This window comes from Falco peregrinus, chromosome 3 (assembly GCF_023634155.1).
Source record: "Falco peregrinus isolate bFalPer1 chromosome 3, bFalPer1.pri, whole genome shotgun sequence".
In the NCBI taxonomy this organism is placed as follows: domain Eukaryota; kingdom Metazoa; phylum Chordata; class Aves; order Falconiformes; family Falconidae; genus Falco; species Falco peregrinus.
The window spans coordinates 40,796,088-40,812,845 of record NC_073723.1 but is presented as its reverse complement, the minus strand read 5'-3'; the positions used below and the strand labels follow the sequence as shown (position 1 = coordinate 40,812,845).

General features: G+C 35.5%; 1 protein-coding gene across 4 annotated transcripts in view; it reads right to left on the bottom strand.

Annotated features, from left to right (window-relative positions):
* Positions 1–1,038: 1,038 nt before the first annotated feature.
* The window catches only part of UBE2W (ubiquitin conjugating enzyme E2 W), a 32,711-nt gene continuing 16,991 nt past the window's right edge, over positions 1,039–16,758 (bottom strand). For 3 of the 4 annotated variants that reach the window (XM_055799199.1, XM_027791977.2, XM_005229905.4), the window contains exons 2-6: positions 15,408–15,499; positions 12,162–12,264; positions 9,503–9,658; positions 8,286–8,361; positions 1,039–3,921 (exon numbers count right to left, since the gene is read on the bottom strand). In XM_055799199.1, the coding sequence (XP_055655174.1) occupies positions 3,908–3,921; positions 8,286–8,361; positions 9,503–9,658; positions 12,162–12,264; positions 15,408–15,499 (441 nt within the window). In that variant the 3' untranslated portion in view covers positions 1,039–3,907. Of the gene's footprint in view, positions 3,922–8,285; positions 8,381–9,502; positions 9,659–12,161; positions 12,265–15,407; positions 15,500–16,758 lie in introns of those variants that run through there. The other variant, XM_055799200.1, reaches the window with a different exon arrangement.

Genomic DNA, 16,758 nt, shown 5'->3' with positions numbered 1-16,758 from the left:
TAAAAGAAAGTTTGTTCAAACCTATTTTCTTAGAATGATCAGGATTTGCGACTGTGCAAGCACAACATAATGGAATTGCTTTACCAGAGGAGACAAAAACTATGCTGGTTTTCCCCCAACAAAGCTGGAAATTATACAGCTGCACTATCACAAAGCCTTCAATATCAACAGGACATGTTCTAAGAAACTTGAGTGCCATAGGTGATTCCCCCCCACCCCTATTTTTAAAACTTCACATTAATAAGTATTTACATATTTTAAAAAAAATCACCAAGAACAGGACTGGAATGTCTTGTTATCAATTATATTTATACTTTTCCTGATATCCATTGGTATAATTTGATCTTTAAAATTTAATTACTGACATGGGAATTTTATGGTCTCTTTAGACCACACCTTTAAAACCTGAGATGTGAACTACATTTTGTCAGACTTTCAAATAAAGTAATAACTAAAAATAAAAAATCCAGAACAGTATTCATAACTTGCATGAATTAAAAAACTTAATTTTTCACAAAATAGGGTTTTTAGGTACGAAATGCCTTACTTTTTCCAAAATAGAAGTCATCATCTCTTGCATAAAAAAAACTGTAAGCAATTACTGATTGAAGCAACAGAAATTTCATTTAACAGTCCTGACATATGCTAATGAAGTAATGCAACCTCTCTTCCCACCACTGCAAGCAAACAAGAATCCTGCATCTGGAACTCCCCAGTTAATACCTGAAGTGTTTGTCAAACAGCAAAGCACCATGATAAGGAACTATTTGATCGTCCACAAGAAATGAAAGCACTACATATTAGTATGGTTTGGGGTTTTCTTAAAGAAACCATTTCCTTCAGCTGTTACAACAGATGCCCTCTGAAGAAAAGAGGAAGCACCTCACTATTACCCAGATTCCTTCCTCCCTTGATATCCATCACATCATTTGGAATTACTGACAGTTCTGTCTCAAGAGTAGCTGAATGTAAGAAACAGTGCTGCTGCACTCCACCATGAAAAGGTCCACACTTCATTTCCATTCAAGGGTAGTAATCTATTTTAAAACAACAATTTATTGTGTTATAGTATAAAGACACTAAACACAAAACAAAGTGTTTAAAAACATGAACATTGACACAGAACAAAAGCAAGATCGTTTCAAGCCAATTCTGTAACCGTTTCATGTGAGAAATTCCAAGTGAAAAAGTTACATACCCAGGGTCACCCTACAGAAAGGATGGCACCGCTTTCATCTAATTCAAGCCCTATTTCAGGGCATCATAGCGTTGTCAGAAAAGTTGCATTATTTTGAGGGCTTGAGCAGTATATAGACGACCTTACCCACAGATCTACAAGGGAACCAATGGAGGAGCTTCTACTGTAAACTAAAAGACCTGAGGTACATTCTTTTCTAATCTACCTTGCATTTTTTTGATTTGAGTATATTGAGAGGGAGGGGGGCAGGTATTAAAGAGCAGCATAGATTTGGTTATTTAACTTCACTGTAGTCCCTGTGATAGCATAGGTCAACAAAACGTATAATGATTTGCACTACAACACCCATCTTCAACAAAATACATAGAGCATGTCATAAAGCTTCTCTGAAAACATGTATTGTAGCATGGCAAGCCACCATATGAAAAGAAAAGGTACATGAATCTGAGATGATGTACTTGAACCATTTCTTCAGAGACATTACCTTGTGTAACAATAAGGTCTCTTTCCTGTGGACTATTTGATAATATCCATTATGTGAACCATTCACACATGAATTCCTCAAAGATCTGTCAAATCACTTCAATCAATACAGAGCAGTTAACACCAATATACATATTAAGTACCAGATTACTGCTCTTTCATATGAACCACATCCAAAAATAACCAGTTTGATTAACTCACAACAATAAAATTTTGCTAAACAAAGTCAGAGCAGAACTATTTCATTTGCTTAAAACTATTATTTTTGGCTCTTAGAAGAAACTGAATTCTATGTTTTAAAGGCTCATTGTGAAAATACATACACACATCAAATTTATATCCAAAGCTAGATTTTACCACTGAGTTTTAAAGGCCAAGAGATATTTTCAGTACAGTAGAAAAAATAGCAGTTCCTGAAGTATATCGTAACCTTACTTCACTGACAATATCCGTAATTCAGTCACTGTATGAAATACTTCGCTGAAGCAAATCCATCTGAACTCTATCCACCCTGAGTTAAGCATCTATACTTCTTTAAAATGTTTTAAACATTAGGTAACAGAGAAGTATGTACAAGGCTATAAAACTTGTCAGTTATCATACAGCAGTAAGAAAAAAAAACTGATCAGGCAATTTTCTGTTTGTTATTGTAGTTACTCATTCTGGGTTGGGTTTGGGGTTTTTTTTGGCTTTTGTTTATTTGTTTTTAAATCAAGTAGTTACTTGATTTAGACATTCATGCATTAACCGCTTGAATTTTTTTTTTTTTGAGTGCAACAATAAGGCAACAGTAAAAAAAAGTTATAGAAATTTTGCATATGTGTAAAGGTATTAAGTTTATAAAAGTGCTTCCTAAAAAGACAACCTAATTGAAGTATCAAAATATTACAGAGTGGTGAGAACAACTATTATTTCAATAAATGTTGCTCCATAGAAAAACATCAATCTGATTTAGGCTTCTTCCCCCTTTTTGGTGAAGTAAAAGCCTGGAAAAAAACCTGGTATGGCTGCGTGGGACAAGCAAATTAAGAAAATATACTTTAGTCTAAACTTATTTAAATAAGAAGGTCCACACTTTTTTGTCAAAACATTAAGCCTCTGTCAAAAATGTATTTTTTCTCTTTATAGTACAGGATTAAAAGACAAGATGATGCTTACAAGATAAAGAAATAATTTACATGAAAATATCTTCTGACAAAGCTTTTCAATCAAAATATTGTTTTGTAACATTCAAACATGACATACAACACAAAAGAAACAGTGAATGCAAACAAAAAATGTTATATGGATTGCTTTCAAACACATAAATAAATGAAATATTGGTGTAGGCAGTAGGGCTCATGCTGATGGCTAGCAGGAAATAACAGTGTGCAATTTATTTGGAAAAAAGCTCTAAAGTACAAATTACAAGCCCCATTACGGACTGCAGCAAGTTCAGTTATATCACTGCCATCCTCTCCTATCTCCAAAATAAATTCTTGGTTAAATCACTCACCCTAAATTACTCATACCTTTGCTTCAGAGATATGAATAACTATATACAAAAAGTAGTTTTATTTCACCATAGGGATAACATTGTACCTCTCTGCCAATGTCACTTGAAAAACCTTCCGTGTCAAAACAATTTGACAGCAGATAAACAATTTAATAAATATGCAATGACCTTATTACAGTCCTTCAGCTAAGCATGTTAACTCATGCTGCTAGTTTTGTGATCACAGTGCATAGAATCCAAATGTAAAAAACCGGGGTGGCTTTTAAGGTAATGGTTGATCCTTTGCTTATAATCCAAATACATCCGAAACTTTCATAAGCTCTGTCATGCATCAATCTTTTTTGTGGCAGGAGCAAAACCTTTCCCTGGTACAATGTCCATTGCCGGCAATGGATGCACCAAAACCGCCAAGGAGCTCAGTGTTATTGCACAATATATGAAGACCTGGAATTCTTCCAAATGCTTAAAATAAAAATAATGGAATTATTCTGACATTTCTGGACACCTGCATTAATACTGTATGACTAATAAAAGCATGTCAGTTGCATGGACTGAACCAGCGATCAACATGCGCCCAGAATGCACACTAGTAAAAATGCAGTCAAAGGAAGTAGTCTTCATTGCCTATAGGTCACTTCCAGTCAAAGGTTAAAGTTCAAAGACTGAATGATCAAAGTGCTCATTTTCTCAGTAGGACTATCTTCTGCTACGAGGATCACAAAATGGTGGCATCAACATGTGTCATCTTTAAAATAAAAGAAGAGCATTTATGGAAAACACATAAACATTCGATGTCCAAATTAGCAAGGTGCTGTATGCAGAAACAATTCCTAGCCTAGACAGTAGCATGCAGTGGAAACGCACCAGTAGAATAATTCTGTGGTTCTGTTCAATGAATACTCAGAAAAAAAGAGAATATCGAACATAGAACTCCCAAAATGCACATACATCACCCAAGCATATTAGTATTAGCAAATATTCCATTGAAAGGACAGCGATTTCCACACATCATATTTAGAAAGCCATCCACCAGGAAAGTGAAAGACCAAATATGCTCAACGTTTTGCCCCCTTGAAGTACAGCAGGTCTACACCAGTTATCAAATTGAGAAATGCTTTCATAAGGAATATCGAGTGGTAGGAGCTGGCAGAACGGGCTTCTCCTGATGCATTCTCAACCCTTCATACCCTTCATATGTATGTACATATATTCATTTACTTCAAGAATCAACACTAACTGTAGTTGACAGAATTATGCAAAAATAATAGGTTACTCATATAACCCGACTATCTTAAGTTCTGTCCAATCACAGTATCTAAAATTTAGTGAATGTAAGTTATTTTCAGGTTTATTACAAAAAGGTGTATTCTATGCCAATCTTTCTGCATTATGCTCTAATGTTAGAAGTAAATATTTGTCTTTGAAATTCTTCTTCTATGACTTTCTCTTCCATATCTCAACCTGCAGTATATCTGGTAACGGTAAATATTAAGTTCGTTAATAGAAAGCAAACTTACTGTCTGGCTGTTTTTAATGCACTTACTTGTAACCTCACACACCTGGAAAATTTAGCCTCATAAACAGTATTTTTACTGTTTACAGATTTAGCGTATATAAACTAGCAGTGAACAATTCTGCATTCTCACTGGAAAACATTATGTCATCAATTGTATTACATGTAAAAACCCTCTTTATTTTGATAGTAGGGTACTGTTCATGTAAAAAAAGATTGGACAAGGATGCAAGAGAGATAGGAGTATTTAAACCATGTACTAAAAATTTAGACCAAATATTGGAGAAAACACTTTCTACTGAAAAAAAAAACAAACAAACCAAAAAAACCTCCCCAAAACCCCCAAAGCAGTAAGGAGGTGCTGGCTGAAAACAAACACCATTGCCCTCTTTTTTTCACAAAAAAACTACCTCCTGACCACACCAAAGCCAGGCAACAGCTTTAGGAAACCATTTTTACCCTGGATGCCCAATGAAACTATCTGGAATGTCCTCTGTCTTTAACACAACATGATCAACTCTCAGATTGAAATTCGACGTGAAATTCAGTGTACAGTTGAAGCAGACATTGGGTAAGACAGACAATCTAGAAATATTTTTAATTATCAAAGATCAGACATCTTGAAACAGGGCTTGCAAGGACATCAGTTTGGAGCAAACAAGGCTCCTTAATGCTGCGTATGGAGTTAAGTTACTTTGTTGGGGCAGGGATGAAATGAGAGATTAAAAACTGCAATAAGCTAAACGTAGAGACACATGTTTACGTATCAGAATGTATCTCAAAGCGCCACTTATCCTTCTGTGTTTATATTGGTTTGCTTTACATCAGCTCCCAATCATGCACTATTTGCTCCCAGCTAAATAAATTCCAGACACCTCCTGGAAACAAAACAATCCTTCAAATGCATATATTAAAAGTGATGACAGCCTTCCTCCTTTCCCTTCAAAGCATGGCGATTCAATTTCACATTACAGCTAAGCCAGTCCAATGGCTAGCTGACAAAAGAAGGGGCCAAACCAATGCACCCCCCTCCACAGGTTTTTGTATTAGAACAGGTGTTTATTTATCCTAGTAGTTACCCTTGGACAGTTGCTTTCCTTTCTTGGTTGGGATCAGGTTTTGTCCCCTAATTTACCCAGTTCAAAAGTGGTTAAACCACAAGATCAGATATATGACACTTTGGTTGAGGCACAAACAGAAAAAGAAGATGACAGAATTATGTATTCCAAGGGCTTGTAAATCTTCTCAGGTGTACACAGTGTTGAAGACAGTTCTTTTCCAGAGAAAGGTGGTTAAAATTAGCAGACAAGCTACACTTCCCATTTTAGTGTAACCCACCATTTCTTCAAACCCATTAAGAACACACTGAAAATGTAAAGGCCATGCCTTTGCACTCGTTTTTTGTCCACAGCCGAGAAACGAAATTATTTGTTACTGAGAGAAGGAGCAAGTGGCATGCAAACCTTGAAAGAAAAACCCTCTAGCATTTAAGAAATTCTATGTCCAATGGACATCAGACATGTTTTATTTTTTTAATGTAATAATATAGTGGTGTGGGGGAAGTCCAATGAACTTTTAATCATGACCACCTTTGTAATTAGTACTTAAAAAGGAAGTTAAAAAACAAATGAAAATATTACAAAGCAAAACAGTAAGAGTTATTTAAATGAACTGGCCCATTTTCATTTGCCTCAGGCTGGTTTTTAGGTTGCTCTGCATTTGGAGAGGGGTAGGGTTTTCTGACTTTCAGAAAACAGCCATTGTGTAGTTACTTCAAAGTAATTGACTCGTTCAGTGGACTATAAGAAGCTTGACAGTTTTGAGCCACAATTATGTATCAACTTTCAGTCAGATAACCCACATTTATTTTCATACTCTTTTGGTGTTTTGCTTAACTCAAATTGAATTTCATGAATAAGAAATTTAAGTAATATCTGTAGACTTTTCTCCTTGATAGACTTCTATCCCAAATCAAAATGAGACTAGCACAAATTCAAAGTAGACAGAACGTATTTTAATCACAGGATAAAGCCAATAAATGGAAGTTTACTTCTCTCTAAAAATAACTGGCAAGTGAAAAAAAAAATTAATAAAAACTCTCCCAAAATTGCCAATAAAGAGAAAGCAAAACTAGAAATGCACCAAACACATTACAATAGTGTGAAAACAGAAAGAGAAAGTGACTACTAAATAATCTGGGGAGGATGAAAAACCCAATCTTGCAGGCAATATGATTATTATTCTTGGAATCAATTTTAAAAACAACATAATGTACAACACACAATAAGCAGTCCTGAGTTTCTTAAATACCTCCATCCCACGACATGCAGCATTCCTCTTACTGTTACTGAAGTACTCTTGCTTTAGAGATACTATTAAGAGTACTGTGAGAACAGAGTTTAATTCTGTTACATTATCATATCAAAAAAACATGGGTCTCAGCAAGTTTTTCTTGTTAAGGCATCCATGGGCTTTCAAGAATCTAATGGTGAAGGCTTTGGCATTTTCCTCTCCAGTCATTAACTCCTGCTGTCTCAAAACACCTGGTCTCATTTCATGTAGGGGATAGAACATGTGCTGGTGTGCAGAAGCAGTAAAAAAGAGAGGCTGTTTTATGGTGGAGCCTTCAGCGCAAGGCAGTGATGGGATCAACTCCTCCTGCACCACCCTAGCATACAGTATTACCTGCTCTAACACATCCCTTCCCAAAATACACGGGCTTCCAATGATCACCATTTGTAAAGTATTTTCCTAGGGAAAGCAAAGAAAGTATTGGCCAACAAGAGAGGAGAGAAGAAAAGCACAGCCCATCTCTACCCTCTCCTTCTTTCTTTCCTCACCAGTAGAGAAGCACACACAGCTCTGAGAAGAGGATAACACATGTTGGGCAGAAGAAAGGCGATGACAAATTTTGAGACAGAAGGAAGAAGCCACGCAGTATTAAGCCAGAGATAAAGCCCACGGAAAGAAGAAATAAAAAACCCACCCAAACACACACAACCAAACCAACACAACACTAGCACTATAGACACTATACGTAGCAATTTCAGTACGGTATTTTTTTTATCAAGTAATCTTATCATGTTGAATCTTATTACTATATTATTGACTATTAGTTCTTATGAGCCTTTAAGTCAGTCAACCTTCCACACTGGAAATTCTGATTAACAGTGGAACTCTATTAAAACCCATAGCTGTTTACAAACATACAAGCACGTTTTAATCACTGTAAAAGCTCTGGAAGCATTACCACCAACAAGAAAAACCTCCGAGTTTAGAGCTAAACCTAGTTTTACTATGGACCTTACCCAAACACAAACTTAAGACTTGTCATGGACTAAGAACTTTCATTCAGACTCAATCCTACAATTTAAAACATATAAATCTGTGCTGTTTAAATTTCTATCAGGAATTATTAAAACGTGATATACAAAAATCACAGCACAGTATTCCAGAAACAGGATTTTAGTAAATTTTTGAAATTAAAAAAAAGAAGAGTTTAAGGCTTTGAATGTATTTATCCTACTTTCCTACATTTTAATTGCCTTCAGCCTGAAAAAAAACTTCAAAATTCCTGGTCCTAGTTAAATACTTACCATGATACCACCATTTTGTTTTCTTTGGATTCTTGTTACACGTTCTTACATAAAATGAGTTATCTGGAGGTCGCCTCTGCAACAGAAGAAAAGACCTACAAATAATCAAATAATCCTTATATTGTAATACATGAGGCATTTAGTAAGCTTATGAAACTCTTATCACATGAATGCAGTGAAAATGAGGTAACAGGCACAGCTAGACCTTTGTAAAGAAAAATCTCTTCAGGATTCAGGTAACAATTCTTACTGGAGATATGCTTAAATGAAAAAATAATGAAAAATAGCAAATGGTTTGGAGATAGATAGGGGGAGAAATATATAGAGTAAATAAAAAACAAACAAAACAACCTGCAAGAAAGGAACAGCTGTTGTTCAAAAAACCCCAAATTAAATTCCATTGCAGTTTGGAATCTAATTCTGATATTAGATCCAATTTCACATGTGTAAGTCTCAGCTTGAAGTGGGTGAAAAAAAATGAACTTAAACATATACCTGATCAATACTTCATATTGTTCAGCTTCCTTCATAAGTATAGTCATTATGCAAAACCAAAGTCATAGGATACAATACAAAGCCATTTTGGGGATGTTTTTCTACCACATACACATGACTAGGACTGATAGAGATGTGACATAAATAGGCGTGTTTGGATAGCACAGATGTACAAGCTCTGACCACATTGACTTCCACAGATATTCCACTGCGAAAGAAAGGGTTGAGAGTAAAAGGTTAGACTCTTTACAAAAAAGGTCTAAGATATTAGTGCCACTCATGACCAAAAAAAGCAGCTTAGCACCATTTCCTTTCCTGAAATGAAAGTGATTGAGATTGCTGAAATAGTACAGCTGCAAAGCCTTACAAACATCTGCATTACAGACATTTCAGTAGCCATTTTGCACTGCCTTTAAAGACAGAGCAATTTTACAAAGAACTGTCCTAAAACATGATTTACCTTCACAATTAGTACAACTAGAAGGGTTCCGTTCACTTCTTTTCCAGTACTGATATATCACCAGGTTACCATGAAAACAGTGACAAAGTACTTACCACACTGTTTATTTTGCAGTTCTAGCTTAGTATTTTTTCAGTAGCAGAAATGTAAATATAGTAGTTTTGCCTATTTTAGAATTCGAGAAATGAAAGTCTCACTTTGCAAAGTATAAAACTATTAACTCGTACTTATTCTACTCCAACAGTGCTAAAAAAGTCCGTACCTTTTCTTTGCAGCTGGAAAGCATGCTAATAATGCTAAGACAAACAGATTGCACTGAGAGCGCTGGAGACCAGTCTTCTGTTAGAATGGATAAACAGATATGACCATTGCTATAAACATGAGGATGAACAGGAATATTGTCTCCAGTAAACATGACCTAAAAAAAACACCAACAAACATAATTGTAACTTATTGTCCATATTTAAAATAAGACTGTATTGCTTTTGGGAAGACAGTATCTTATTTAAGTGGATCTGCCATTTTCACTTACACTAAATAGTACACTTCATGTTGGGTTCATTCATTTTTGGAAACTATTACTTGAAAGATCAACTAGCCCAATGGAAGCCTAAATAGCTAGTGAAGATGAAGTTAAATAAATAGTTCAATGTAGGGCTTTTTTCTATGAATATCTATACAGCATAGAAAGATGCAAAGGTAACAGCATAAAGACATCAAACTAATTCTTTTATATCTTGCAGCCTCAGTCTTTCGTGTCCTAAGGAATGCAGCTGCCTAGCCAAACCACTGAATTGTAATAATTTTATAAGCCACAATGTTATACACCAGGAAACGATAATGAGATTCACAAATGAGTATTTCTATAAACCTGGACACAATAGATATTTAAGTTCCAGACAACTCATTCACGTTCCAGCATGAGGAGTAAAATGCCTCAGTTTTACTAAATATAAAATAAAGAACTTGTACACGAAGTATGTTACCATAGAGGATGTAATTTTAGATCATTATTTCAAATGGAATATGTTTTTACTTGACATGGACAACTATGGAAGAACCGCATCTAGAACCTTAATTCCTTTCTACTGAAAGACAGTATCACAGTCAAAAAATGGTTAAGAATAGCAATTTGACAACTATTGCTGACATCAAGTTTTTGGTCAAACACATAGCTGGCTCAGGACCAGAGGAAACGGAGTAAAAGTGAAACCTTCATAGCAGCATTAGCCTCCTGAGTTCCTTATGCAACATAAGGTTAATGGATGGACTCTATCTTAAAGGTCTTTCCCAACCTAAACAATCCTATGGTTCTATAACCACTGTCATCTTTTAGGCAATGACATAATAAATGTCTAACACTCATAACCATACTACCCAGAAGCCTCGTTTCCTAAATTATATAGATAGGTGTACAAACGGGTATACATGTACACAACACACCTCATCACTGACTACAAGAAAGAAGCAACACCATCACATAGGAAATTGAAATTAAAGAGCTTAACCTATCTGCCAAATGGCAAGTAAGTTTTACGGCAGCAGCAGAACTGAACGCAGAACAATCTTTCACAGGTCTTCAAACTGGTACTTTTTAAGCATTGAAGAGCTTACCTTCATAATCCAGTAATGTATTCCTTTTATAGGAAAACCAGAACTAAGCATACTAGGTAAGTAGAAGCATGCACACTATGATAGACAACATACATTTAAGGGCAGAAAACAACCAAGTGATTAAGCAGCAGAAGCGTAAACTGTCAATTCACAGCAAGTAGATTTACACGGCAGAGAATCATGACCCAGAGGTTTGTAATATACAACTAACTAATGCACAGCAGCATTTTAATATATGGAAATTCTAGCCATCTACAACGATCAATAAACAAAACAAACAATACAGTACTTCAATTCTTAATTGTTTTCTGTGCTAGAAGTCAGTGTATATGTACAGATCTAATTTGCTGTTTAACAATAAATTGCACAGAGCCACACACAGAGAGGTTGGGTAATGAGTACAAACAGTACCTACTCTGAACCAAATGGAAGTGTCTATTCATGAGGTGCAGAAGTACAGGTGGCTGGTTTGTTCCTTAAAACCTAAGACTAAAAAAGTCAGCCTTCTAGTTTTTATCACAGTGCCTAAAAATATGTAATGTTTATCGTTTTAAGTGTCTCTCACAGGTCCAGGCTTCAGTTTCAATACCAATGAGAAAAGTGTCAGAGATTACTCTTGGACCTTTGAGCTGAAACATATAGGAAAAGAACTAAGGCACTCTTGCTTCTCTTCTTCCTTCTTCAGGAAAGCAGGGGTGACAGCCAAACACTATTCCTGCCACCTACGTTTTGTAATGTTTCCCTCAGGTAACGGAGGGGTGGATGTACAGAGCTCATTCTGCAACCTAGTTGTATTGCTGCCCATTCAGTTCTTTACCTTGCCATGAAAGCAACACACTATCTCACACCTCAGTTATAACCCCTAGATCCCTGGGGCCTCTCAAACATGTCATGTATCTACGACAATCCATAAGACAAGCACAATATTTCTCCAGCTGTATTAACAATGGCAGCAGAGAAGATAAGAGGCTTAAAAACAAACCAGTTTGTTGTTTACTCTGCTCTTACACTGCAGTAAAAGATCTTCCCACTTTAGCTTGTGTTGCTTTTTCATGCGATAAGAGTATCAGCCTCAAAGAAGCCTCCAGTTTACACTGCTCTCATCTCCTATGAAACCAACTAAACCGTCAGAGCACTACACCTCACTACAGTCATTTTTAAAAGAAAAAGCATCTGCACAATGTATTTAATACAAATTAAAGTAACTAAACCTCACATTAGGATATGTGGATGATATTTATATTCAGCATGTGTCACACAGCTATAACCTAAAGGTAGCATCAAGCAAGAAGGAAGAAAGCGGTTACCTGAGGCGAATCAAAAGGATACCGACTACTGAACTTAAATAGAAGCTGAAATTTCTCCCCTTCATATAGTGTTCCCGGAGCACCTTCCATGTCTACAATCCACCTAAGGAACAGGGGAAAAAACTGTTAGTATTGTGGACTGACAAATCGTAACTTTACTCCTGGAGCACAGGACTAATCAAATCAATTACTAATCACAGAAATCTTATGAACTCTCCGTTAGTATCACAACAATCACAAACGTGAACAACACATCAAGACTACAATTGAAAGAAACAAGCCTGGTATTTGACATACAGGCACTGATATAGTGCTGAAAGTTATACAAGTAATTATGTCTTGAACTCAACACAGGCCCATCGGTTCCAAATAAAGTGGCTGTTAATGTGAGACAACAAAGCTGAAACAAAAGATCTGTTCTAAAGTTTATTACAACACAGAAACAGGTTTGGAAGGAAATAAACTAGTACACAGTCTCTTTCATGTTGTTTTACTTTTCTGTGAAGGAAACATTCAATACAGTTTATCAAAATCTGTAACCGAGGGGGAAAGGCAATGCTCCTCTTGCACATACATCTGTGAAAAAATCAGAAATTAAACTGTATATAACCCTGGCAGGTAGTGGTACCAAAACTGGAAAAGTTAGTAGTTAATAAGAATGAAAAAGTCACAGAAAATTTAAAAAAAAAAACCAAACAAACAACACCACACTAAAAAGGATGATTTACAACTGTAATAAAGAGAACACCTCAATGCATCACAGTATTCTTTGTCCTCTGCTTCTGCAGAGGGCAGGGGGGTGTTTGGTGTGGGTTTTTTATTGTTGTTTGGTTTGGGTTGGGTTGTTGAGGTTTTTTTAACCCAGTCAAAAACAGATGCTTTGCATGTGGTTCAACACCTACAGCAACACTCTGCTGCTATCTAACTTCTGTCATTTTGGAGTTCTATTGTTGATCACTCAACACCACCCTCTGCAGCACCACTTCCCCATTTCTCTTTCACCCTTGATTGAATTTTACATGTTCGAGCAACAAAGTAAAGATTCAGCAAGACACTACAAAAATACTCAGGTCAGATTCACATCAGGCTTAAGATGAGATTTTTTCAGAACAGCAATGTATTCGGAAAAGTCAACATCTCCTCCAGCTGGCAGTCCTGATAATCCTACTTCCCAGGCTCTCCATTTTCCTGTTATATATAGTCCCCCTGTGTATTTAAGCCCTGCACATTTTCTATATACCCCTCTATGACTTTTTTTTTCTTTTTTCTTTTTTTTTTTTGAGAAAAGCTGCTTCACTACTGCAAGGCTAGCTGTCACACTTTTCAGGAGGAATGCATCTCAGCAGTAGCATGGTGATGGCTGTACTAGTGTTCCACATCCTAACTATACAAAGACTCCTTAGATTTAATCTATCTGCACTCCATATCACTCATCTCTTCCTATGCCTTCTGATTCTACATTTATATACATGATGCACCAACACTCTTCAGCTTTATTAGTCCTTGTGATTCAGAATTTCCACTTTCAAGTTTTTTTAAACAGTTTCATTTACTAAGTAGAAGATAATTCTGCCTGGACATTGCTCCTTTTATGGTCAAGGAATCACTAGAACCCATCTTTTCTGTGCGCTTTACGGTTTAGCCACCTCAAATTTCTAATCCTTGTGTATTTAAAACAGATGACTGCTTAACATTTCAAATGACCCAGTCACATCGTGGGATCCAACTATTTTATTCAACAACATTCAAACCCAAGCTAGTATTGCTACACAAATCTTTACTGCACCAGTTCAAAACTGCAACTTGATTAATGAACTCAGAACATGCTGCTTGGCACCAAAAACCCTCAAAGAGAAAAATATACAATGCTGCCTGTGACAGGAAGCTTCTTACACAGTGACAATTCCAAAATCTAGCATGACAGTAAAAAGGAAGTTTTTATTTGCAAGGTATTGAAAGGTATAAAAATTGTATATAGCAGAAAAACAATGAGGTAGTACTCTGGAAACAGAGACATTCTAAGAAAAATGGAAATCCACAAAAAGACAAAAACCCACAATATTTTTTTCCTTTTCCATCTCTTCATTCGTTGTAAGCTTTCATTTAGGTTTTTTTTTTGTTTGTTTAAATAAGTGAAACATTTAAATTTAAACTTTCAATATTAGATTGAGTTCTTTTATCAGAAAACTTAAGTATTTTGTTTCCCAAAGAAAACCCAAAGTAAAGCAAGAAACAAGCTGTAATTCAGCAATTGTACAGCAGTTTAATATTTGTACTAAATTCTGGAAAGTGATATTTCAATGTGTTTTAGTCATATTCATCTGCATGACCTATCACCAAAAAAAGCATCATTTAAAAATAGAAGTGTTTAACTCAGTATATACAAGGCTCAGAAAAGCCTCATGTAACATGGTCTGAGTGCCACCACCAAAAATGTACATGTGAAGCAGTACTAAAGTCAGCTCTCTGTTATATGTTTAAATTGATCCATCAATCAATGATGTAGTCCAGAACATACAGTCTGAAATTCATACTCTTATAAATTTTTTACACCTGCTAAGATTTAGTTTAATTTTAGAGAAAGTTAAAAAAAGAAAATTATCTAAAAGAAAAGTCAACACAGTCTAAATATTTTTATTTCAATTAAAAAAAAGTCTAAATTAATACCAGGAACAACTGTCCATTTCAATGGGCAGAACACAGAATATTTAACCGTGTTTCTCTTTCCATTTCACTAATCACAGAAAAAAGTGCAGCAGGGAGGAAAGTGCAAACAAATGTACTTAGGTAACTTTACTCTTTTAAGAAGTTTCCACTACTTGCTTCAGAGAAGGAAGGTAATGGAAATTAACAGCTACGAAATATACTCAACGCAAATAACGTAGAAACTAAATCAGCTACTCCACTATTTCAATAAATCTAGAGGGGTTTCAGAAGTTAGTAGCTATGAAAGATTGCTAAATTATTTTATTCTAAAATATGCAGAAGCTTTTACCAATTGACATTTTGTTAAACAGTTAAATGCCTAATAAAAATTAAATGAATTCACTATCCAGTTCCCGAGAGCGTCCAGCACATTATTACAATACGCTCATTAAGTAGAACAATGTTTCACTCCCTAGACTAAAAACATAAAATCAGAATATTACTTGGATTAAGTGGTGAAGTGGCATGCCGAGAATTTCTCCTTACTTACGCTATTCAGCTTGTAAGCAAAAATGTAACAGTATATATCTATATACTTACTGTGTGATTGAATTTTGTACACTCTTTTCATTTAGAGTCATTCCTGGAGGTGGATCATTTTGCAATGCCAACAGCTCTTTTTGTAATCGTTTCTATAAAGAAATTGTATAGAATATTTGAAATATTAACTGAAGTTCAACAATAAACAAGCACACTAAAATACATTCCATCAATTATTAAAAGGTAGAAAGTTTCATTTGAAAACGTAAATGAAAACTGGAATTGAAAGATGAGAAAGAGGGAAGGACTCCTCTCCTAGAAAGTAAACCAAAAAGTCACAGGCAAAAAAAAGTCACAGGCCTTAAACTTACTTGTTTGGTAAAATGCAACAGACACATTTGCAACACTGCTAAATGAAGAACTGTTGTATACAAAATACACAGAGGTATTCAGGATTTTGTTGTATTGCAAAGATGTTAATCAGAACTCTACACCTAGCAGTGAACATTTCATATTCCCTTGATAGCATCAGATTTACAATTAATTCTCCCAAGATTCTAACAGCACAACTCGTCCTCCTTTAAATAATTTAAGACACTTCTATCTAGCACCTGTGCAAGTCTTTGCCTTGTTCCAAGTCACACCAGAGGACAGAACACAAAACTAAACAAGACTATGTGATGTGCAGAACACAAACTGTTTTATAACTTTATAGTAACCGTACCTTAGAACCTACAAAGTCAGAGCATTTAGAAGTGTTACACCAGTATCTCAGGTAATTCCTACCTATTTTGACAGGAATAAATGAGTAACTGCAACCAGCAGCTTCTGTAACTACCACCAGAACAATCTATGGAGCATGTGAAACACAACCTCTGTAAGATGCCATCATTGGCACTGCTTTCAGAGTGTCTTTTCTCCATATAAACAGTTATGCAATATGATTTATCTTTCCAAGCCATCTAGATAACTATAATTTCAAGACTTTCTCATTTCTTACTCTCCTTTTTGCTGCCAACAATTTTGAGGTTTACTGCCTACCAGTCCACTTCCACCACCCTACTAGTCAAAGTTACCGTACACTCAGGAGGAATAAATATATATGATTTGGGGGTTTAGTATCTAATTTTGATTCAACACACAATTTTTTAAAATGTTGGTTTATCATGCATTTCTAGCTGTTTCTTACTGATTTTCCAAACAACTTTCCTGCTGCTTAGCAGAACATAAAAAAAATCCACAGGGGAAAATAAAGCATTCATTTGTCGACACAGAAGAGATTCAGTATCTCATTAATACCATTGAAATAGGACTACAAAAAATTCAGACACACAACTCCTAAAGAAAAGGCCATCATACGCTCATAATTATTTCAGTTATTCTGAAATAACTTCCTGTCTCTATCAAGCAG